This window comes from Columba livia, chromosome 19 (genome assembly GCF_036013475.1).
Source record: "Columba livia isolate bColLiv1 breed racing homer chromosome 19, bColLiv1.pat.W.v2, whole genome shotgun sequence".
In the NCBI taxonomy this organism is placed as follows: domain Eukaryota; kingdom Metazoa; phylum Chordata; class Aves; order Columbiformes; family Columbidae; genus Columba; species Columba livia.
The window spans coordinates 10,072,646-10,098,525 of record NC_088620.1 but is presented as its reverse complement, the minus strand read 5'-3'; the positions used below and the strand labels follow the sequence as shown (position 1 = coordinate 10,098,525).

Below are 25,880 nucleotides of genomic sequence, written 5' to 3'. Positions count from 1 at the left end.
AAGGAGACCATAACGTGCTGCTCCGTCTTCAGATTGCGCTTGGAAAATACTCCTCATAAAAAGCGCAAAGCTATTTTTAAAGGAAATCCTGGATGCTTGTGAAGGCGAAGGCAGTAGGCAGCCACGAAGGTACGTCCAGCCAACGAGTCGATGGGTTGGATCTGGTTGTCTGACACCACGTTACGCCCCTCGAGCGGCAGCAGCCAAGCAGGGAACGAGGCTGGAGCGTCGGCCAAAGCCGCGGTCCTGCCGCTGGGTGCCAAAAGACACAAGAGTGTAGCCAGGAGCATGGCAGGAGGATCTCCAGGGGACACCCCAGCCGCTCGCTGGGGGTCAGAAATGGCTCACACAACCCCGCGCAGGGCTCACGGCTGTTATGACGCTCTGCACGTCACGCTGAGCAATGCACAAGATTGTGGGTGGTGTTATTAGTGTTCTGCTCGCTTTTGTAGGAGTTAATGCAAACAGCTCAATTAGTGAAAGCTCACCGCAATGGCAATTTTACTGAAAATCACATTATCCAGCCTTTAAAGGCTCCCAACAATCCTCTCATGGAAGAACCGGTGAAGCAAAAGGATTAATCTCCAGAAATGGAAAGAACAGATTTCTTATTTTTAGGAATAACATTTCGCTACAAATCCAGTAACTGGGATGGATCAAAACCAGCAAGACCTCGAAGTAAATGTCTTTGAAAGACAGGACTGCTGGAAAATCTCTCACCAACAGCGCAGAGGAGAAGAGACAGAACAGTTCGTGGAGGGAACCTGAGGTGACGGCTCGGTCTTATCCACTGTGACTAGTCCTACGGGCAGAAGATCTACACAACAACCTCTCCTCTGCCAGGACCTGAGCTCCGGGGATGGGTTTGGGTCTCCCAGAGCAAGGTCTGAGAGCAAGGAGTCCCAACAGGGCCTCCTGCATCCCAAAGGGATGTTGCTGGAACCACTCACACCTGTGCCATGATCACAAAGGCAACACCATGAAGAGATTCATTTGAGTCATCTCCTTCCTTCCCCCTTCATTTGCATGTGGACTGATGGGAAGGACATTTCCCACTGAAGCACATGGGGAGAAAACAGAGGTATCAGCACTGATGAGATTCCATTTTTACATTCTTTTTGAAGACCAAGCAATTTGCTGAGTTCCATGAATAAGGCTGATCCTCAAATATATTGACTTTATCACCACGTTTTAGAAACACTGTGCATCCATCCTTGGTTTTCTGCCACCTCCTCCATGAAAGTTCTCCCTTCTCCCACCCATGCCCACCCTGACATCCCAGCATGGTGAGATTCTCCTAGCGGATCATCCCTGTTCTTCAACCCTTGGGAAAACACACAGACTGTAATCTTCTGCTTCTTTTCAGCTTCATATCACTGGCACAACTTCCAATGCCGAAACACCACTCAGACTCCATAGCAAACCTCAGCCCACCTTGAACTGTCACATGCAACAACTGCAGATATTTAAAACAAAGATCCTGCAAGTTCATGGAAATCCACTCTACATCTGAACATGCTGGTGGGATCTTACCCCAAACAGGGAGGAGCTGTAGCTTGGGAGCTGACCTGGGCCTTAATAAAAACAACCTCAGAGCTGAGTCTCTGCAGTTTGAGAAAGGTGCTTATGGCAAATGTACACCATGGAAATAGGTATTTCTCCTGCACTGACCATGCAAACACGCCCTGCCCAAGCTGAACCCCAAGCCAGCAGCCCAGCCGGTGCACGACACAACACACGCTGTGCTCCACATGGACAGGCTTGGGCTGCTCTGGGACACAGGCTCTTCACGTTGTGATGAACCACACAGACTTCACTGGGCACCTCTTCCTGTCCATCTGTGGACAGGAATAAAACCTCCCAGCCTCGCTGCACCACGGTAAAAACAGCCTCAAAGTTCTCTGCTGCTCCTATACCAGGAGAAGCATCTTGGCTACCAGATGAGATCCTTCCCTGTCCAGCTGACAGTGGGCAGAGGGTGCCCTGTCACAGCCCATTTGTGCTCCATAATCCCACAGTGAATACAAAGGATGAACCTTCCAGGAGGCTACAGACACAAGGCAAGAAACTCTCAGCCAGCTTAGACAAACAGATTTAATCTCATTTTCAAGCTTCCTCCCTCACCTTTCAAGAAGAGGGGCAAAGGCAGGTCATAACATCTGAAACTTTCTCTAGGGCTTGTTCACATTTTTCCTTTTCCTAATGAACCAGAAGAGTCAATACGAAAGAGTCCTGCCCTGCTGCACACCTAAGCCAAGCTACACAACAAGCCCTGCCAGTTCCCCCAACTTCTGCATCTTTATAACCAAGTCACATCTTCTGGTTTGCTCTTGTTCCAACCTGAGTCCCTATGTCTGGTGAAAACCGTCACCTCCTGGTCACTCCTGCTCTCCGAGGAAGTGAGGAAGTCATCTGATGATGGGCACCATCAGTTTGATAGTGGCAGCACACAGCACTGGGATGGGGACAGCGAGCTAACCCTGGGATCACAGAATCCCAGGATGTCAGGGACTGGAAGGGCCCTGGAAAGCTCATCCAGTGCAATCCCCCCATGGAGCAGGAACACCCAGATGAGGTTACACAGGAAGGTGTCCAGGCGGGTTGGAATGTCTGCACAGAAGGAGACTCCACAACCTCCCTGGGCAGCCTGGGACAGGCTCTGCCACCCTCACCAGGAACAAGTTGCTTCTCAAATTTAAGTGGAACCTCTTGTGTTTCAGTTTGCACCCACTGCCCCTTGTCCTACCGTTGGATCACTGCAAGGCAAATAATGAATGAGACCAGCTCTGCCAAAATTTCAAGTTCACTCCTCACAGGACATATTTCTGAGTATTCCTACAAGACAACCTAGGTCCAACAAGCTACATCAGACGCAGGGACTTGAGGTCAGGTAATGGCACACCCTCTCACATGTGAACACAAACCACAAGGTTTATTCATTCTCCATAAGTTTGCACCACACCAACACACTGGGAGAAGCTGGAACGCGAGCAGGGCCGCTGTGCAGGCACGCTCACATGCAATTTGTTCACCTTCCTCTCCAAAGCAGGCTGTGATTTGAGAACGGCAGCGGTGCCAGCTCCAGCACAAGCGAGCCTTGGTGCGGTACCACATCTCATCAGCAAACCGCTCCCTCCATCAGGATCTCTCGTTTTCAGCTCTTTGCCTGGGCTGGTGGCTCCAGGAGTCTGCAGCCCTCCTGTCCTTCTCCAGTCCAACACAAAGCTTCCTTTGCCACCAACTACATCTGCTGATTTACAAAAGCTTCTCCTCAAGAGTTACATTACTTTTGCACTAATATCTCCCACATACTGGTTTTTTACTTAATTTTTCTCCCCTTGAATCAAATTACCATTTCCCTCTGATTATAATTTGGTCAAATAAAATACAAAGTTGAAGGATATCAGATTTGAGGAAAAGAGGAAAGCAGAGCACGACGACAGATGTGGTACGCTCCGGTCTTGCTTTATTTCCAATTCAGCCCAGGAGACACCCTGCTCTCATTAGCAGGTGAAAATAAAGAGGTTTAATATGAAAACAGTGTGAGCACACAGAAAACATCCACTCTGGGCCTGCTGGAACATGCCAAGATCAATGCTAAGCTCGCTCTCTATATGAGGGAGCTCTTTCACTCCAAAGACTGTAACTTCTTATCTGGGCTAATAACTTTCAATACGACACCTCTCAAATCCCATTTGAAAACTTAAATATTCAATATTTAGGACATTGATGCACTCCATTAGATACATAACAGTTTGAAGAATACCATCCTGCTGCCATCACAAAATGGACTAACTACTCATCTGCTGGTTACACCCGAGCCCCAAGGTGTGAATCCGCTGCCGCGTTCCCACCCCACCAGCTCATTTATGCTGAAGAAGGATCTTCCCATTTCACAACCTACAAAGAGAAGAAAAGTTGTGCAAGGGGAGAGTGACCAGGAGGCCCAAGGGCCTGTTTGGGAGGAGGACACGCAGCACGGGCTGCACGGCGAGCGGCACCAGCGCCGTGCACAGCTGGACACCTCGTTCGAGCAGATGGAGCTGGCAACCCCCAGCTAAACACACGCCGGCAAGGCCGCAAGCCTGCGACACTCTGTGTAAATGTTGTAATGTTTTAAGGGACAAGCCATAATCCACAAACAATAGATCTGGTCACATTCCCGACAAGGCGAATTCCGCCCTGCAGTCAAGATGTGACACCAGGCAGCCGGCGCTCGCTGACATGGAAACGCGGCCTGTTGGCGAAGCGCGGCCCGCGCGACCGCAGCTCCCCAGGAACACAGCCCCAGAGCCACGCGCGGCAGCCGCCCAAAACGTTGCTAATTTCTTCCCAAAGCTGTTGAAATTCGGATTATGGGGGTGGCTGGGTGAAAAGCAAGAATTCAAAGCCTGGACTCCAGAAATGTCTCTGAGCAGCCAGCCGTGGGGCCTGGGCCCAACGGGAGGTGTCCACTGCTGGGACAGCTTCCCTGCCACAGGCTGGGACAACTTATCTGGCGTAGGAACACATGGAATACAGCCTCGTAAACAGAGAAAACAGAACAAAACAAGACTTTCTGGCGTTGCTAATCCTACTCTCCAAACCAGGGTAAGCAGGCGAAGAGGAGCCCAGAGCCCCATCTGCCCTGCATCAGCCACCAAAAGAATCGCCAACTTTCCCAGCATGTTAAAGTCAATCCATTTTTCTAAATGAAACATTAACCACAGTGTGATACCAAGATAGAAGGCGGCTCTTAATTACACGTACAAAGGAGTCTGTAACACTCCAGCTCTACCACAAGGGCAGCTTGCTGAGAAAAGCAACTCTGATCAAAGCTTCCAGCCCCTTCTGTAGACCATAACAACGAAAATCTAGCGAGCTTCCCGTGTAACTGCATACATTGTCCCCAGGTTTTCATGCACGAGACTTAAGAACTTGTAGCCAAAATGCATTTCGCTTGTGGTATTACCTATTTTCTGATTTATGTGCCTGTTGAACTTAGGGAAGATTTGGGAGGTGAAGCATAGAACTCATGTGGAAATGGCCATTTTTACAAGGAATGTCCACTCCACATGACAAGCTTTGTGTTTCTGCACAAAACATTTATATATACACAACATACACAAATAGATGCATATATATATATATAGCTGTGCAACCGTAAGTCTTCAAGCTTCTTGGCAAGCTGCACAAACCGCTTACTTTAGAAACGATGTCTGCACAAAATGAATGTGCCCAAGTGTTTCACAACTCCCTCTGCTGATCATGGAGTTCCTGGGATGACACAAACTGGGTCCTGGACGCACCTCCCAGAGGCAAAAACTCCCTACCAGAGGCATTAAATAGCTCATTCACAAATACGCTCTTCCCGCATTTCCTGCCTCCAGTTGCTACCATCGTCTCCAGTGGACAAGCTTCCTCTGCTAGCTTCTGCCTGCTCTGAATATATCTAAAGAACCCTTTGAAGTCAAAATATTCTTAGCAATTAGATCTTCTCTATTTCTTTTTGCCTTCCTAATTATCCTTTTAACTGCCTTCTGCTTATTTTAATAGATCTTCCTATCCTCCTCCTTACCAGACTGTTTATACTTTTTAAAAGCCTACTGCTTACTGCTTCTAATACTGTTTATATCTTCACTCAGCCACCTCAGCTCTGTTGCTGCTTTTTGCCTGATTTCAGAGTTAACCAGGGGAAATTTCCTCTCTGATCTCTACAGCAGTTTGTAAATACCCCCCATTTTCCTACAATATGTTTCCCTTGTATGTGGGAGAGGGAACGAAGCCTCGTCTAGACCATCAAGTGCTTCGAGAGAAACTGATATCCTTATATATTGCTTTAGGCACACTTCTCTCCACTGCTTTGCCTATCGCTTTTGCATTAGGAATATTAAGCAGATTATTAATGACTGCGTCCCATGTGTTCCCTAACTACCTTATTCATTATCATTTCTTGCCTGAAAAAGTAAACAAATAGCCTTTTGTGCTCAACGTTACAGGAGATTACCTATGAATTTCATTAGTTATATCTCTACGAGGAGGAAAAAAACAGTTGCATGTGCTTTGGTTTCACACAAGGGCTTATACTGGGGGGGCTGTGTAGCCCAACGTTGTTGGAGGAGGTTTTGGAGCATCCCTTAGGGTTGGGAAGTCAGGAGAAATTTAAGGTCGATATGGCAGGAGCGAGAGACTATATTAAAGGCAGGCTCGCTCAATATTTCCTCTCTTCCTTATAATCCTTCCCCAGCCATCTGCTACTGGGCACTGCGAAACAGGAGACCAACAGAGAGAGATGGAAAGCAAGATCTTTTGTTTAAGCCACCGAATAGTCATTCTTTATAACATAACAGCAATTCTCCCCTGTCCGACTGTTGAGTTCTGCCAGAAGACTCTACAACACATGTTCCACAGACGCAGAGCATGAGCAACGGCATCAAGATACGCAGCGTCCACCGTCTCCCCTGGTAGTTTGTTCTAGTAGCTGATCTCCCATGCTGTTCAAAATTTCCACCTCCTACTCTTACGAACATTTTTGTATCTTCATTTTGTCATCTGAATGTTTGGATCCAGCTTCCAGATATTGTTTCTTGCTATGTAGTTTACTAAAACAAAAGGCTCTGGTACCTGGTTTTCTTTCTCCTTTCTTTTTGTTAAACCCATACAAAAGTAGCTCCATGAAGATAAAAATCAACAAGTGAGATTTTTTTTCTAGACTCTCATTGCCAGGGGGAGTTTCCCAAAATATGGGGCACATCCCCAGATGTTTAGGAACAAATACCAAGGAGTATTTCCTTTGACTCCTTGAACCGCTTCACTCTACTCACACAGTCTGTATCTTCTCCACCTTTTTAACATCTCTTACAAAAACGAGAGAAATGAAAACAGGGATATTGTATTAAAGCATAAGCAAAAGAGAAGACAGAATAGCTGTTTCCACACACCTCTCTTCCTTTGAACACCCGTGGTTTGTATTACCCCATTCCCACCGATTCGGTCCTTGTTGATGCCGCAGTTGTCCCTTTCCCACCCCAAAGGCATCGCTGCTTCTTCTCTGGTCTCCCCATCCCTAAAACACTCCAGCTCTCACCTCTGATGCACAAATCCTACGATTCACAGAATCACAGAATGTGAGGGGTTGAAGGGACCTGGAAAGCTCATCCAGTGCAATCCCCCCATGGAGCAGGAACACCCAGATGAGGTTACACAGGAAGGTGTCCAGGCGGGTTGGAATGTCTGCACAGAAGGAGACTCCACAACCCCCCTGGGCAGCCTGGGCCAGGCTCTGCCACCCTCACTGGGAAGAAGTTTCTTCTCAGATTTCAGTGGAACCTCCTGTGTTCCAGTTTGAACCCATTGCCCCTTGTCCTGTCACTGGTTGTCACCAGAAGAGCCTGGCTCCATCCTCCTGACACTCCCCCTTTCCATATTGATCCCCAGGAATGAGTCCCCCCTCAGTCTCCTCTTGTCCAGCTCCAGAGCCCCAGCTCCCTCAGCCTTTCCTCACACGGGAGATGCTCCACTCCCTTCAGCATCTTGGTGGCTGCGCTGGACTCTCTCCAGCAGTTCCCTGTCCTGCTGGAACTGAGGGGCCACAACTGGACACAATATTCCAGGTGTGGTCTCCCCAGGGCAGAGCAGAGGGGAAGGATTCACTACATCAAAGTTTATCTGATGGAGACGGGACCCACGGGGCCATCAGCACCGACACTTCTGACCACCTGAGACCCCATTCACCACCTGTTTCACACCAGTTTGATGCTACCAGTGGGTGTTACGGTGCTTGACACCAAAACATTTCGCTGGCTTGGTAAGCGACACATCCTCCATCCCTTCTTCTAAAGAACAAATTAAATGTTATATTCCTCCCACCTCCTCCCTTCGCTGTGTCAGTCCTCATCCCCAGGCTGATGTCAGGCTAAGCTGGTACAACAACATCATTCGCCAATGTTTCTGGAATATTCTCACTATATCCAAGCCGCACAGGAGGGAAAAAGAGATTAAAACCCCCCTGGGGGTCCCCAGCGAGCAGCACCCACCGAAGCAGCTGCAATGCGCTCCCACCCTCCGCTCCGCTCAGCACCCGCGGTGACCCAGGAGCAACTCTGCACCGGGGCTGAATATCACACCTCCTCCTTACAAACAGCGAACAGCAATATTTATTAAACATGTCTAGTTTTTCTGCTTTATTATGCATTTTACCTCTCCTCAGTCGTGATAAGTCTACACAAACCATTATTAGAATTTCTTTTGTTCCCAATACAAATACTTTCTTACTGTTCCTTGCACTGACAGCCACAGATTTTTTTCCCTTGTGTTTTTAACTTCCTTTATCAATTTTCTGCACTTGATAACTTCTAACTCAAGGATAACTGTCATCTCTTCCTTTTATTATTCTCCCTTTTTTTCCTCTTTTCAATTCTCACCAGCGCAGCGCTGCCAAGCTCACGCGTGAGCTCAGCCTGTCTGTGCAGGATGGCGGCCAGCGGGAGAGCGCAGGCTCCTGGTTTAGAGCAATTTTAAACCCAGACCAGGCTTCTCATTTCATGGCGGTGCCCACCCCTTGCTAAAAAGCACCCGTGAATGACACAGAGCCCAACAAATCCCGAAAAAAGTAAAATTCAGGATCCATATGGTGCCTTTTTGTGAAATACCATGAGGACCCACCTGCAGGCCCAGGCAGGTTAAGAGGGTTGCAAGGCGGGAGCTGAAGGAGGATTCATGTCAAAGGCAATGGAGACCCCACGAGAAAGCCAGATGCCACCAAAACTAAAACGAAAACAGACGCCAGCCTATAAAGGCCTATTTAAACTAAAACCTAAGAGAATTGAACAAGGAAGGAACACCCAGTTTACATGAAGTATTTTCTATTGATGAGGTGTCCTGGTTTAGTTAAAAATCAAGTTTCTCTGTTAGTGAATGTGCCTGTCAGCTAAAGCTTCATATGAGCTGCATTTGCCTGGAGAACCAGATGCATGTTTTGGTGAGCACAGCAATGGAATGTGAGGTTATTGATAAGGACAGATTCACATCTCGCAAGAGGGGCAACGAGAAACAGGTGACCAGAAACTGACCAACAGAGTATAACATCCCATTCACGTGAACACTTCATATAACAGTGGGAGATCATGATGATCTCGTCCCTTTTCCTCATGGCGACATTAGGAGAGGACCTTGCGAGTCGTCCCTGCGAACTGAGGCCAGTGACAGACTGAATCCAGTTCCACTGGCTGCAGAGTCCAGTCCAGGACTTCGGCTGCCGGCTCTGCAGTTGCTGGGACTTTCCAGATTGGTTTTGTATATTTTGTATTATTTTCTCTATTCTTACTAGTAGCATCAGTAAAACATTTTTAATGTTTCCAACTCTCTTCTCTCTGTCCTTCTTTCCCTCCCGATCGCCTGTGCTGAGTGGGAAGGGGGAGAGGGAAGGACAAAAGGGGGAGGCAGGGAGGGAAAGGGGGTTAACAATACATCTGCCATGGTTTTATTGTCACCCCGCAATCTAAACCCTCGATATGAGGTCACACATGTACTGCATCCCTGAAAAACTTTATACAAATCCAGGTAGGAAACAAAAGACTCAAGGCATTACAGTCCATACATAAATTGCGTAGGAATGACAGAGTTGTGTTGACAGCAGCAAAGTGCAGCCCAATAAATTAAACATGATTATGATGCCAACATGTAGGTAGCCGAGAATCTTTCTGGACTGGAAGCTCATCTGAGAAAGGCAACATAGAGCTACAGCACTGGGGAGGGGAGAAAGATGCTCAATATGTCAAGGAACACCAGAGAAGCTGCAGGTTTCTGCCAAGGCAGAAAATACGATTTCAATAACACGAGAATTCAGTTAATCCTACAGAGATTTGCAAATGTGAAAGCAGGTCTCATGTAGAAATTATGCTCTAGATCCCACATTGCCAGTGCACGTCAGGGAATGCAGCTGCCATAGAATCACAGAATGGTTTGTGTCAAAGGGACCTTCCCAGCTCCCCAGTGCCCCCCCTGCCATGAGCAGGGACATCTTCACCAGCTCAGGTTGCTCAGAGCCCCGTCCAGCCTGGCCTGGGATGTCTCCAGAGATGGTTCATCCACCACCTCTCTGGCCAACCTGGGCCAGGCTCTCACCACCCTCAGGGCAACAATTTCTTCCTCATGTCCAGCCTGAATCTCCCTCCTTTAGTTTTAACCATCACCCCTTGTCCTATCACAACAGGCCCTGCTCAAAAGTCTGTCCCCATCAAAGCCTGCCTGTGAGTCCTGATCTGCTCTTCATGGACCATGAGCCTTGGTACAACCAGGAGGAAACCGAGCACTGCCGGGGGTGGAGGAAAAACATTTCCTCCTGGAAAGGGCTGTGGGGCATTGGAACAGGCTGCCCAGGGCAGTGCTGGAGTCACCATCCCTGGAGGGCTGGACAGACGGACATGAGGTTCTCAGGGACATGGGTTAATGCCGGGGTGGGTTTATGGTTGGACTCAATGATCTTAAGGGTCTCCTCCAACCAAAACGATCCTGTGATTCTATGAGGAACGGGCTCCCTGGAGCCCCCAGCCCAGCTCAGCCCTGCTGCCCCACACCCTCTGCGGCCAGGCCCAGAGATGGGACTCGAGATTATCACCAAAACCAGCCCTGCTGCAGAGCCCACCAGGCAGCAAAGCCAAAAGCCTTCAGAACACAAAAACCATACCAAAAAAAGCCCATTACGCTAACACTTAACTAAAGAAAACTATACTTAAATAGGCAAACGAGCTAAAGGGCTTGCAGGTGTGGTGGTAAACTTGGAGAAGGTGGTCACCATCTACCAAACAGTTTGTTTAACAAACAGTTTAACAGCTGAGTGAAAAATGCCATTCGATACCCTGAGAAAGAAATAAAAATGACGAGAAAGTAAACCAAAGGAAGCTACACTTAAAGCCCTAAAAAGACAATCTACAAAAAGATTTTGAGAAACACCTCGCTAAAGGAGTAAAGCCTAATTCATTGTAAAAAGAAGAGAATAAATCAAGCACACAAGTACAAGAAGTCGGCCAGGTTCTGGTAGAAATCAAGCAGTAAAGAAAGATACAACCACAGGATAACGATTCAACTTCTTTGCACCAGTGCTCACTTGAGACGGGGCTCAGCCATTCCCCTCCCGGACTCGTCCTTCGTCAGGAAAGAGCTGAACATCTGCTCCAGCTGCAGGGAAAGACGCAGACCTGCCCAGCACATTAACAGCCAAAGAAACATCTACAGGGACAAACCGTATGTGCCCAAAAGTCTGAAAGGCATGAAGCTATTAAAGTCACCTGGCTGCCGCAGAGTCACCGGTATCAACTTCTGCACCTATAAACCAGAAAGTAATGAATGGGATCCCACCGTTTCAGAAGAGCCACAGAAGGGATCAAACGAACTGCGAACTGCAGAGCTTCGATTTTATAGCAGAAAAATTAGTATTAGCCATAATTAAAAAAAAACCCACAAAAACTAAAAATCAGTGTTCATACAGATAAAAAGGAAACACCAGGAATCAATACGGCTTCTGTAGAGTCAGAACTCACCGAGCGATGACGACGGTTGGCAAGAGTCAATGTGCAAGCAGCAAAGCCTGAGGGAGCGGTGAAGCGCACCTGGATTTCCAAAAAGCCTCAGACAAGTTTCCTCCACAAAGTTTCTTACGGCAAATACACTCGTGATACTTTCATATACACAGGATAAAGTAAGAAATGGTCTCATTGATTAACAACTGATTAAAAGATGGAAAATAAAGGGCAGAAAGAGCTGGTGATCACAGTGGGGTCCTGCAGCTATCTGCTCTGTGCACCAAGACTTGGGTGAAGGAAAATACGGGGGGAAAAACACCAACACAAACAAAACAAAGGTATTTAAATTAGACATTAGCATTCAGAAAAGCAATCGAGGAGACACCGAGGGCACTTCTCCAGCAGCGCGAACACAGCATTCGATGGTCGCCAGCGAGGCAACAACTCATTATGAGTAAAGGAACAGAAAATGTGCCGATGCATAAAGCTGCACCCGTAGCGCTGTGCGTGGTTCTGGTGTGTTCAGCCTGAAAGCCATGGCAGAAGTAAAACAGGAGCAAAGGAAGCAAAGGAGGGTGACAAGGGTGTCTGCACGGGGTGCCCCCAAGGACGCCTGGCCGCTGCTTCCCAAAGCACAAAAATAAACCCCCAAAATAAACCCCACAAGCAAGGGAAAGCAAATATTTTCTGCACTCGTGCTTGCCTAAATAAATTGCTGCAATTATCCAAATCATTGCCTCGGCGGTCGGTAACCCCAGAAAACTGAAAATCCACATAACGAGGGGCTGCAGCCTGTCCTGGGACAAGATACGAGGATGCTCAAAGAGTGGGCAGAGACCTGACAAAGAACTCCATGCTACACCTGCCAGAGTGGAAAATAAAGCTATTATTAGTAAATCACCTGTCCTGTGCCTGGAGTTACACCGGGAATAGGTACAGCCTTGCTGGCAAGGCTGCAGGCTCACAAAAAGAACCCAGAAAAGTTTGTAATCCTGTTTTCTTCTTCAAATTTCGGTAGTCAGTTGCCACTCAACATCTGGGGATGGAGGAACGAGACCAAAGCTGCCGACATCTCATATAAAAAGGGGAGAGGACACAAAACCATCGAGGGAACATCAGAGAAACAAAGAACCGCAACCCGGGACAGGGCAGGAGCTGGTGCGGAGGGACAGATTCCCTCTGACTTGAAACAGAGACAGGGTAACACAGCACCGCAAAGTCAAAGGAAAATACCGGAGGATGGATTCAGAGAGGTGTCCAAGAGGGGAAAAATGGTTGCGATCCAACATCTCACCTTCCCCACGCAGAATGATGAATAGTTCTCACACAGAAATGCGTAACGGAGCCAGCGGCCTCGCTGGGGGACGCTCTTCACGTCAGCTCAGGGTCACACTTGAGACCCCTAAACTATCTCCAGAAAGAAAATACAGCCTCAAATTCTTCGAGTTTCCAGCTCGCTACCAGAAAAATATAACAAAAATAACTGGGAAAAAGTTTAGAAGTTATGATGTCCCGAAAAAAACCCACCAGTTTCTGCAGTTTGCTTTTGAAACATTTCCTACTGCTTTTTTGGGTTTGTGGGATCATTAAAATAGCTGAGCTGGGAATGTCATTTACTTGGTTGGTTTTGCTAAGAAAGAGAACGTTCTGGGGTGGAACAGGGGCCATGTTTGTGTGCGTAAAATGGGGGTTTGCGAATAAAATGCTTTTTGTGAAGAAAATGGATTCAACTATTGATATGCAAAATAGACCAAATGATTATTTATATAACAAACTGTTATACAACGATCAAACTTTAAATATTATAAAAAAACTCTTTGGCAGCAAAGAAACTAAAATGTTCTATTCCTGGTGCCAGACGATTTCTAAATGAAAGCGTGTATTAATGGAATATATTCTTTGTATTTGTTGTGTAAGGGCTCTCTTGCCATAGAGAGTGTTAAGGTACAGGGACTGTTTTGGAAACAACACTGGCCTAACACTTGAAAATTACACAAATCCAGAGAAGACCGAGAATTTTTTTTGCTATTTTTGGGTGGGAGGAAGGAAGAGGCTTGAAAAATGTAAATATTCTCAAGCCATTTTTCCTCCAGAATGATATTTTGCTCATTATAGTAGTCTCTTAACAGAATGAAATCCTCGTGTCCTGCAGAGCCAAAGGGACAGGCTGAAGTCCACAGCATCCTCACAGCTAAACTGAGGGAGTGCGGTCTGGGCGATCGAGTAGTGAGGTGGACTGAGAACTGGCTGAAGGGACAAGGCAGGAGTGGTGACACTGGAAGCTGTGCTGCCATCAGAGACCTGGACAGGCTGGAGAGTTGGGAGGGGAAAAATGTAATGAAATAGAACAAGGGCAAGTGTAGAGTCTTGAATCTGGGCAGGAACAACCCCAGGTTCCAGGGTAAGTTGGGGAATGATCCATTAGAGAGCAGTGCAGGGGAAAGGGACCTGGGGCTCCTGGGGACAGCAGGGTGACCATGAGACAACACTGGGCTCTTGTGGCCAGGAAGCCAATAGTACCTGGGGTGGGTTAGAAGGGGGTGGTCAGTAGGTCAGAGAGGTTCTCCTGCCCCTCTGCTCTGCCCTGGGGAGACCACACCTGGAATATTGTGTCCAGCTGTGGCCCCTCAGTTCCAGCAGGACAAGGAACTGCTGCAGAGAGTCCAGCGCAGCCACCAAGATGCTGAAGGGAGTGGAGCATCTCCCGTGTGAGGAAAGGCTGAGGGAGCTGGGGCTCTGGAGCTGGACAAGAGGAGACTGAGGGGGGACTCATTCCTGGGGATCAAGATGGAAAGGGGGAGTGTCAGGAGGATGGAGCCAGGCTCTTCTGGTGACAACCAGTGACAGGACAAGGGGCAATGGGTGCAAACCGGAACACAGGAGGTTCCACTTGTATTTGAGAAGAAACTTGTTCCTGGTGAGGGTGGCAGAGCCTGGCCCAGGCTGCCCAGGGGGTTGTGGAGTCTCCTTCTCTGCAGACATTCCAACCCGCCTGGACACCTTCCTGTGTAACCTCATCTGGGTGTTCCTGCTCCATGGGGGGATTGCACTGCATGAGCTTTCCAGGGCCCTTCCAACCCCTGACATTCTGGGATCCTGTAATTAGGTACCATTTTACTGACTTCACCGCTTATGGAGAAAGTGAAGCACAAGTCTAAATCCCCTCAGGACTGGTCAGTGAGTGACTTCCTAAGCAGAACAAAAATTAAAGCACTGAAGATTAAAAACAAAACAAAACAAAACAAAACCACACATCCTATGAAGAAAAGTCAAGACACAAATGGAAAATTCCTTCCTGGCTCCACGGATGCTAATTGTGTACCTTACGCTGGGAGCTGAACAGCATAAATGTCTACATATATATTTAATTAGGTTAATTTGTAAAACGTAGACATATGTCTGCTTAAAGTAGACAGGAACATTTCATTTGATGTATTTTAAATATCACGTAATGAACTGCAATCACAAACACTGTTTTATGCTGGGGTAGGGAGGCCAAAGCTCAAATATGTACAATCAGACAAATAAACATCCACGGCGTGTGACTCTATCTCCTCCACACCATCGGAAACCAAAAGCAAATGGAGAATTCTCAGCGAATCTCTTTTATAACAACTAAATCAAATAAGACTGAGGCGTAAATTTAAATTAAAATTTAAATACATGCAAGGTTTCAGGGAAAGGGCCTCTTATTTTTCTTGATTTTGGGGGTGGTTTTGCTCATTTATGAATGGTGCCACTGTTTCCAGCGAGGATGCTCCAGGAGACTCCTGCATCCCTCCACCATCAGTTCCCAGGAGCGGGAATTGCATCGCCGCCCTCACACCGTGCGCGATACATCTCGGACCCTGTGAACACACTCCGGATTATTTTGCCTCCACCTAAAGCAATTTATTTGCCTAGATTTGCGTGTTTTCTTCCTTGCCCAGTGTCCTCCCTGGCTGGCGGCAGGGGCCGCCTCTCTGGCACTGTCCTAACAAACCCCATTATGGAGAAACGCTAATTCCAACTGCTGCTATCACCAACCAGCCTAATTTATAGGCCTCTAAAATAAAGACAGATAAGAAGGTAAAAATATCCCTCCCTCAGAGTTAATATGTAGTATGTCTCAATGGTATTAACCATAACCTGATAACTGAAGCCACATGCCCCAAAGCAGCCTAAAGATGACAGAGTCAAAATACACCCAACGATGCTCCTCCTGGTGTTCGATTATTAATTCCTTCGCTGGCAAAGTTCATTGCCAGCCCACACCAGTCCCACCCAGTGCCAAGCACTCCTCCCAGCAGCCCCAGGGCCACCAATGCCATGTCCCGATCGGTCCCCTGGTGTCACTGCCACCGCCGTCAGAGCAAGGATGCACCCGAGCATCGCGGGCCCTCGTCAGCGGCATCACCCGACTGCAAAGATTAATCCCGCTGATTCCCAAGGGGATTTTCAATTCCCCTCTGCTGCCAGCCCGATCCAAATCCTGCTATGCCTCCCCACACAGGTCTCAAAAACACACACAGAAATTCAAAAAGGTGTTTTGTTTCCAGGAAATAATTTTCCTGTGTCCTTCCAGCCCTCCCTCCCCACCCTTAAAATTACAAATATCTCAAATTCCAGTAAAAAATCAGGATTTGCAGCCCACAGACTAAAGCGGATCAGACCTCAAGTGACAGATTTACACGCAGAAAGCAGTAGCTGTTGTCGGGTTTCAACCTCGGGACCCACCGGGGCTGTCTGCACCCTGTTCACCGGGATCCTCTCAGTTCAGCTTCCAAACTACACCCAACAGTCTGCAACCTTAATATAAAAATGAATAAATCACACAAATCTGCTGAAATAGGGTTTCATTCTTTCTCCCCTTGTGGAGCCAAGTAATTAAAATAGTAATTAAAAAACCCTCACCAAAATGCGGACAAGAGTGCACCCCAAAGCCTCCGCAGCACCCTGAGTCTTGGCCAAGGACCACGACAGTTCAAGCCACGTCGCTTGGGGTTTTCCTGCAGATCCCCTCCCGGCTCTCCCGCACCGGCAGAGCTGTTGGCTGCGGTTGCAGAGTTTTGAAAACTGAGGTTTAATACTTCTAAAAATAGGTCTCAGGCAATTAAATACTTGTACTAAAATTGTTCTCGACATACTGGAAGCAGCACCTAAATGACGGGCCTTCCACGCAAGCACGCCCAACTTCTGAAAACTCACTTGTGCTGCTATTTTCGGGCGGGAAAGGATACCTGCGCCCACGCGGAGGAAAAAATTAACTTTCAAAAAATTCCTCGCTGCCTGAGTGTATCTAGTAAAATGAAATCACAACAAGTATTAAAACCTGAAGACCTTGGAGGTACAGCAGTGCCACCGGGGCACGAGCACCGGGACATGACCGCGTTTGGCCCATCGCAAGAGCCTTGCTCAGTTCAGCGCTGAGGCAGAGGTCTGACATACAGGGCTGTTCTCACTTCTATCAGTTGAACCTCATGTGATAACACCCCTAATTTCTGAAGCAGTGCAGAGAACACACCAACAGCTCCTTGAGCTCCTGCATTACTGACCCCAGCGCTGCTGAGCCCCTCGCCAGTTCGGACCCACCAGCCCACACGGCACCCCAGACCCACCAGAGATCTGCACATCTCCATCGCTGAGCCGCTCAGACATGTCCAGATGCAGAAACACATACACACACGTACTGATCCCTTCTCCACACAGTGACTCCTCAACAGCTTCAGCAGCCTCTGCTCCACATGCCAATGTTCACATTTCCCTGTGTCAGCCCATTACCAGCGCAGGTAAAATCTCCAGTCACCACTTTCCACTTCCAGCCTTATTTTTCACTTTACACCAGCCAAATATAGATGGGAAACAAACTGAAGTAAGGGTAATGGGTTCAAACTGGAACACGGGAGGTTCCACTTAAAGATGAGAAGAAACTTGTTCCTGGTGAGGGTGGCAGAGCCTGGCCCAGGCTGCCCAGGGAGGTTGTGGAGTCTCCTTCTGTGCAGACATTCCAACCCGCCTGGACACCTTCCTGTGTAACCTCATCTGGGTGTTCCTGCTCCATGGGGGGATTGCACTGGATGAGCTTTCCAGGTCCCTTCCAACCCCTCACATTCTGGGATTCTGTGAAATATTGTAAATTACAAGCAAGGCCTTGCCTATGTAATTAACTCCTTACAGGTACAGTACATCAGGTAAACCGCTCCAAGCGCACCCTGAAGTTGCCTTGGCAATACAGGTAAGAGAAATGCAGACAGAGGAGACCCAAGAAGAGTCACCCCAGCAGAGAAGCTGGTACGGTGAGCCCAGTCCCACCACCAAACACCATCACACAAACACCATCCCAGGCCCTTCACACGCCGACAGCCGTGGGGGTGTGCGCAGCCCCCCACCCGCCAGCCCTGACCCAGAGCTCTGCAATTTCACCCCAAATGGGCCCCATGGCCTCCAGCTTCTCCAGAGGTGGCACAACTCCATCAACCCCCAGTCTCAACCCCTGGAAGGAGCCTGACACTCTGCCCTGACCTTGTCCAAGAGTCACTGGGGACTGGATCCACACACGTGGGGGCACAAGCCAGGGAGTTCAGCTGGTTCAGCCTCCTCAGGGGGGGCACAATGTGCCCTGTGCCCCCACACGCAGCCGCCTCACACGGCATCCTGGCCAGAGCTGGCACGAGCGCTCACAGCGCGGTCAGTGAACCTGAGCTAACTGCCACCCAACTGCCAAAAAACTACAAATGTAGAGCATAAGAACCCTCCTACGTGGGGACAGAGGTGGTTTAAGTCGGGGTACAGAGTCTGACCTGCTAATATCACTTCTACATAACTCACACCCTCAGCATATCCTTCCCCAAATACGGCTCTCCAAACAAGAAACTTCTTCGCAGTTGCACTTTCAAACAGTATGGAGGAGGATTTTCTCTGCTTAACCTCTTTTTTTTCTGCCAGGTCTCACACCGCTCACTTGGGGAGCAACAGAGACTCAAATAAATAAAACCCAAGTAACTCAGGAAAGCCATCACGCAGCTTGCCCGGAACCTCCACGTGCATTGACACACTTAGTAGTGTCAGTGGAGATCACCCATCATTTCAGAACCTGACCAGCACATGCAGACTTCGGAGACCAGCAACGCAATTTCTCCATGGGAAGAGCCCAGACTGCTGACCCCAGACCGAAGGGACGACCAACGCTCAAGCTCAACTCCACACACCACTGCAGTCCTACCAACAGCAATGAGAACGCTCAACAGAGGACAACAAACAGGGCCCAGGACTGCAGGAAGACAGATTCAAGATCTAAATATCCAACATCAACCAAAGGAAAGCAACCCTGCCTTTATAAACGCCCTATCCAAGGAGGGGGACATGGCAGCTTTGATGTCTCCAGCACATACCTTGGAAAGCGACCTGCTCCACAGAAAGGGCATCTCCTCCATCCCTTCCCTTCTTCTTAAGACACGAGCATGTAGCAATGATCCATCCCAGGACTCGCCAGAACGTGCAGCAGCTACAGGTGCATCTCAGCTTCCCCAGGAGCCGGCGGGGATGGGAGGAACCAGATGCTGCTCCAGCCAGAGCCAAACACGCTGCCGCGGCCACCGGCTTTGTGGAGAACCAGCTGCCACCGAAGCCACCCAGCAACTCATTATTTATGATCATTAAATTTTTGATTATGTCCCCAAATGAAAAGCCCTCTTTATTTACATGCTGCATATTATATATATATAAATCTATTTCCATTCCCTTTGCGCTACAACTTCACCCCACTCTCACCAGCGCCAACCGGGGTAACCACGTCCTGTGTCTCTCCCACGCAGGGCACGTGCTCAACGCCTTCACCGCACCCCACGTGCCGCCTCCCTCCCTGCTCCCTCTTCCCACTCCTGGTGCCGGGGCTTAACAATTCAGCTCTCGCACAACAGCCGCTGTGACAAGTTACACCACAGCCCTGCGCCGCTGATGAAAGACACATCGCAAATGGTTATTTTTCACATACTATCCATGGTAAACAGCGTCATTCATTTCTATTCCCTTGCTCCAGACAAATCAATGATTGTTAATGCAAAGTCAACACGTCCAGATGTAGTTTGCATACTAGTTAACCACTAAATTGGCGTCACATAGTACCAAATAATCAAGAGACATTCAAGGAACCAAACAAAAGCAAAAAGGAGGCAGATGACTAGCAATTAATCCATAAAAGACCGCTAAAAATTAGAAACTTCTTCCCCAGAAAACACAGTATGGCCAAACTGAATCCGTAAACGTGAAATTCTAAATATACGTAATGCTAGATGCTCATAAATTTAGAAATTAGAGGAAATAAGTATCTCCCGACCAAAAACCAACCACAGCCTCCAGTCACGCTCGCCATCCTCTTTCGCTCCCCGCTTGGCCCGTTATGTACAAACTAATCCTGTGAATGGCACCTCTGACCAGAGCGCTCTCCATGGGCAGCTCCAGGACCGCGGGCCCCCTGCCCGTCTCGCAGCCCCCAGCATGAGAATAATTGCCCCTGTGGATCTGGGCATGAACTGGGCAACGCCAGCAGGTCACGGCGGGATCCACGAAACCCTTCGGTGGATGCGACACGCTTCACGTACAAACGGAGTCCCACCAAACCCCCAGCTCGGGCGGCCACGCGCTCCCCTCCACGGATAAACCCGCACCGTGGAGTTCCCAAAATGAGAGGGATGCCCACGGGTGCCATCCAAAGAATCGGCGCAAATCCTGAATCCGCATCAGCGCAGGTTTCAACCCGAAATAAAACATAAATTAATCTCATTTTTAGAATGCTAATTTCACGACCGCACTCGCATTACTGCAAACTCGACTTGTGCATCGCGGGGGCCACGCGACTGCACCCGCGAACTGAACTACTCACAGCGTTGCATCGCGGCACTGATATATATTTAAATTATTCTGGAGTTACACAAATAGCGCCATCACGTTTTATATGGCGTTCGCGTAAATATTATCTACTACTTTAATAATATTATGTCTATTTTCATCCTTTTCATCTCAGTTCTATCACAAGGAATCTATCGGTATCGCTCCATCAGGCTCCCTTTCTCCCCCTCCCAGGCTGCCAAAGAGCAATTTGTAAAATGATAAATATTGATCAACTTTCCCAGAAATAAATAACTAATAAATAAACAAATGGATACTCCTGAAAACAGACTGCGATGCAAAATATTACCAAACTAAATAAATTTTCAAGCAGGAGGAGGTTTCCCCTCGAAGGACACGGGTGCAAAGGAAGGTTAGATTCAGAAACACATTATAACCTCGAGCGTGGCTTCTCCTTGCCGGAGGAACGGATCATGGAAGCCGTTGTTTAAAAGAAACTGATCTACACAGAGTTAAAGATGGTAAAGGTTGCGGTACGCACACCTACGGCATGACAGCATCCCCACAACTCGCAGCCGAGCGCCACAGCACCGCGTCCTCATCCCTGCAGAGCCGTGCGACGTGCAAACCCACTGCTGCTACCCACAGAAAATTCACTTATTCCCACAACGGCTGGAAACAGGTTAAACCAGATAGAAACGAGGGCCTTTCGAGTTCCAATTCCTGGGTTTTTTTTAGGAAAGCATGATAAACTTTAAAGATATCACTGTGAGCCAAAATGGAATATATGGTGTTATTTGTAATTAAAATGTGGCACCCATCGGTGCCCCCACCACCCCATGGCCACGGTGTCGCTCCCCAGGTCTCAGGGTGAGGGTGTGGGGCGGGGAGAGAAAAAGCAGCATCACAACATCTCTGTTTGGAGAAAAATGTAGGAAACCATTAAAAAATATATAAAAATGACAGCCAAACAGTTTCTCTGGGTATAATCCGAGTAAGTGAAAGTTACGGGGTGCAGCTCAAAGATGGGGATTCTTGGAGTAGAATAATATGGAAAAGCCACCACGTTAAAGCTTCCTGGATAAAACCATGAATAAAATATTCTCCAGGACTGGTTAATCCAATTTAGAGCATTGTGTGTCATTTTTTACCCAGATGTGCCACCCAGCTCTAACTGCACCACTGCTGCTCCGTCACCGTGCTACTCGCTTCATTATTCGCTAGAAAAGAGGTTCAGGAAGAGGGTGGGTCCTCTGGGGGGGTGGGGGGGGATAAATGCAAAAATAAGAATATGAAGTTGACATTTCAGACTATTTTCTCCTCCACCCAGGAGTTATCCTGCTTGGCAAATTTTTTCCATCTCCCCCCCACTTCGATCAACCCAAAATGTGAAAGAAATCAAGGGGTGTGGGGGGGAAGTGAAAAACACCCCCCGAATTCTGAATTCACCAGTCACTCCTGCTTAATTTCCAGCAAATATGAAGTTATGTTGAAATCAAATCAAAACAGAAAACCAAAAAAAAAAAAAACCCACAACTTTTCAGGGTTTGAGATTCAGATTGAAAAATTCATTCCGGATTGAAATTTAATTTCAGCGCCTGGATTTGGGCGTTTGCCCGCGGGCGTCTGGAAACGCACTTCCGAGGTCCAAACCCAAAATCGCCTTTTTTATAAAGCAAAAATAAAAGGCAATAAAAAGAAACCCAAGTGCTGCAGCTGTGGAGCCAGCCATCTTGCTATTTTGTCCCCATTTTAGAGAGGAGACTGTGTCAAGGTTGGTAAAACTCAATGTTGACCTAATCTTCCCCTTCCTCTCCCTCCCCCAGTTTTGGGTGGAAAGGCCGTGTCTCTCTCCTCCTATTGCTTTTCTTCTTTCTTGAAACAATGCGTGTTTCGGTGCTCTTTTGTTATTTAGTTTGAAAAAGATCAATACCAAGACCCCAGGATTCAAGGGCAACCCTAAAATAATACACCGGTGTGTGCACAGTCCCGCACTCACGGGCCCCCGTAACAACAAAATAACAGCAACGCCGCAGCGTTTAAGGCAAGCAACAAAACCTGAACAAAATTAGGAAAAACAAGATTTTTTCAATTCAATTCCAGCTTTATAGTGAGAATCAAGGAGAAAAAAAGGATTTTGAAATTGTGAAAATATCATGGCTGAGCCCTTTAAATGCACTGAAGTTGTATCGGTTTAAAAAAATAAAATCAAAATCTGCACTTATTTTTTCACAATATTGTTAATTATGCATATTTCTAATATCATGGCGGACCTTATCATAAAGCTGTGTAAATACTGGGTTTCTGTGATCCACAGTATCCGGAGTTGTTACAGTGTGTTTAAAAAAGAGAAGGAAAAACACTAAAAACCCTTCTATGGAAATTTTCTTCTTTACAAAAGAAGTGGGAAATCAGATGTGGAAACTCTATTTTAATTATGCCGGAAGAAACCATCAGAAAAGACAAGAAATTCAAAATTAAAACTGCCATCCCACTCTTCATTTTGCTTGTCCTGGTGTTTTCCTGGCCTGTGTTTAGAACCTCATTGTTTCAGGGCAGTTTTGCATGAAATCCAAAAATCACCCAAAAAAAAATAAAAAATACAAAAAAAAATTTGGGTGTGTCCACAGCAAATTTTTCGATGCTCTGATTTTCCTGCAAAAAATCCTCATTTGGAACAAATAACTTTAAGCACCGCAGCAAAAAAAAACAGAGGAAAAATTCTATTTGGTACAGCGTGCTGCACAAGTTCAAAATTACAATGAAGTACAATTCATAATTGCTCCGAAACAGCAATTCTCCCACTTTCCCAAACTCATCATTTCACTGCGGCTCATCCTGGGCTGCCCACCTCAAACTTGAATTACTTTCATTTCCAAGCACTCTGCTGCTCCCAGGCTCCGTTTTCCTCCAGAAAAAGGGATGGTGGGGGAAAAACCTGAATTCATTCAAATTCCAGCTTAATTTTCATTTACATATGAGCTGGGCTTTGCCTCCTAAGGCACAGAACTGAAATTTGCGAGGCGAGCCGGGGGCACCCGGGGACCGCGGCGGGGGGACCCCGGCCCCGAGTCGCACCCCGGTCCCAACTTTCTTGAAAAATAAAAAATAGCAAAATATTTCCTCTTTTTTTTTTTTTTTTCAATTTTAATTTCTTTTTTTTTTTTTTTATTTACGAAATAGTCTCCTCTAGGTGGCGTCGTTTTAATGGAAAAAAAAAAAAAAAAAGCTACCGTTCAGGAGGAAAATTAGAGAAGGAAAAAAAAAAGGGGGGGGGGAAGAAAAAGCCCCGAGAAGGGGAGCGGGGGAGCGGCGGGAGGGAACCGGCGGGCCCGGAGCGCAGGGCCGGGCGGGCCGGGCCGGGGGCGGGCGGGCCGGGGTGCGGGCTCCGGGCCGGGCCGCGGCCGGCGGCTCGTCCCCGCCGACATGGCTGCTGGGCGCCGCTTTGTTTTCCGCCCCGGTGCGAAGGGGGCGGCGGGGCCGGTGCGGGCCGCGGCTGGTCCGGGGAGCCGCGTCCCGGCGGCGCCCCCCGCGCACTGCGCCAAAGCGCCGCCGGCCGGGGCTCCGCGACGGGGCGGCTGCGGCTGCCGCCCTCCCTCCTTCGCTTCCCTTCCCTTCCTCCCCGCTCCCTCCGCCTCCCCCCGGGGGACACGCCGCCCCGGCCGCCGCGTTTACCTGCGCTCCCGTCGCCGCCGCCGCCGGAGCGGAGCCGTCCGGCTGGTTCATGAGGCTGGGGCGGGAGGCAGGCGAGCCCCGCGCCGCCGGGGCCTGCGATCCGCCGCGCACAATGCCGGCGCCGCCGCCGTTGCCTCCTTTCCGCCCTCCCAGGAGCGGCGAGTGGGGGCGATGCCCCCGCTGCGCGGGTGGGCGGCTCGCCGGGCTGCTGCAGCCCCCCTTCCCCCCGGGGGCATGGGCCGGGGCGGCCGCCGCGGGCACGGGCGCTGCCGCTAGCGGCGCGGCGCGCAGGGCTGGGCGGGCGCCTCCCGCTGCCGAGCCCGCGCCGCCATCACGAGCCGCTCTGGGGGCAGCTCCAGCCGCAGCGCGCTCGCAGCCAGCGGCGCCGGGAGAAAGGGGCTGAGTCTGGCCCAGCGCGGGAGCCGCGCCGCGCCGCCGGCCGGCCCCGCGCTGCCCTCCGCCCCCGCGCGGCCCCGGCCCGGCCCGGCCCCGCGCCGGCCACCGCCGCGCCGCGGCCGCACAGCCCGGCCGCCGCCGCCGCCCGGCGGGCGCGGGGCCGCTCCGCGCCGTGGGGCCGCCGCCGCGGCGCCCCCCGTGGGGTGGCCCCGCGCGGGAGACGTCGGAGAGGGGTGCGGACCCCGGCCCGCGCCCCGGGGCGGCCTCGTCCCGCAGCCGGTGCCCCAGCAGCCCGGGCAGGGCGGTGGGGTCGGGGCCACCGCTCGCCAGTGCGGCCCCGGCTTGGCGTCGAGGCGGCCTCGGGGCCGGGGCGGCGGGAGAATGCGTGGCGGGCTGGGGCCGGGGTGAGAGCACGGGGTGCGGCACGGGGTCTCCCCGGCTGCTCGGGAAGGGCCGGTCGTGCCTCGTGACCGTCGAGCGGCACCCCCGGGCACGGGGCCCGCGGGAGGCCCTGGGGCGAAGCGGGACCCGAGGGGAAATAGGGAGCGAGGGGTCGGACCGAAGGCTCTGGGCACACCGGCCCTCCCGCGCTCCCCTCGCGGCACACGCATCGTTCGAAGCAGCGTCTGCGCTCTCAGTTGGTCCCCCCAGATGTTGGTCCCCCCAGGTGTTCGAAAGCTGTTTCACCATGAAAAGTCTGTCCCCATCCTTATGTGAAACTCATCCCGACACCCTTTCCCTCCACAAAGAGATTTTCCTCAGCGTGTGCTCGGGATGCTCTGTGAGCAAACTTTGCTGTGTTCTACCAAAAAGAAAAAAAACAGTGCAGTGCATTTCGTCTTGAAAACATAAAACACTAGCTATAAACATAATTACATCTCATGCATACCTGGTGTTTTCTTCCCTTGTGAAGTACTGCCAGAAATAGTTATTAATAGTGTTAATAAAATAATCCGAACTCATGGATTCCCCCAGCCCGGCCCATGAAACCCTCTTTCCCAAGAGCTCCACAAAGCTGGAAATTTGTGGGGAGTCAAACGCTGATTTTGGTCTTGTTGCCCTGACTAAAGATAGCGTCAGAGATATTGCAAAACACGGATTTTATTTTTCTTAATATCTTTCCTGCAGATTTCATTCCAAAACACTGTACAGCCAGATAATGTAATTACAGAGCTAAATAAAAACAAAGGGGCAGGGGAACTGGTGGAGACGTTGGGCAGGGGAAGATGTTTTCCGAATGAGCTTAGAAGGGATGTGGGAAGTCAAGAGGCAAAAACCGCTCGTGAGGCTCTTTCACCCCCAGTGTCAGTGTGAAGAGGAGCCAGAAGGAATCCCCTGTGGGCCACAATAAAGCAAAACAGGGCATTTAGCAAATTGTTTGAGGGAGGTTGGGGAAAAAATGCCGTTCTCCTGTGGAGCTTGGGGGATGGGAAGGCACAAAGAGATTCACCGATAGCCTTTGGGAAACCTGCTCGCTGCCCT

The 25,880-nt window shown here is 49.4% G+C and overlaps 1 protein-coding gene across 26 annotated transcripts in view; it reads right to left on the bottom strand.

The window, feature by feature from the left end:
* ZNF618 (zinc finger protein 618) overlaps nucleotides 1–25,204 on the bottom strand; it is a 170,078-nt gene extending 144,874 nt beyond the window's left edge. For 8 of the 26 annotated variants that reach the window (XM_065036114.1, XM_065036121.1, XM_065036122.1 and 5 more), the window contains exon 1: nucleotides 24,003–25,201. In XM_065036114.1, the coding sequence (XP_064892186.1) occupies nucleotides 24,003–25,088 (1,086 nt within the window). In that variant the 5' untranslated portion in view covers nucleotides 25,089–25,201. Of the gene's footprint in view, nucleotides 1–18,871; nucleotides 23,591–24,002 lie in introns of those variants that run through there. The other 18 variants (XM_065036113.1, XM_065036120.1, XM_065036119.1 and 15 more) reach the window with 7 other exon arrangements.
* Nucleotides 25,205–25,880: the final 676 nt, after the last annotated feature.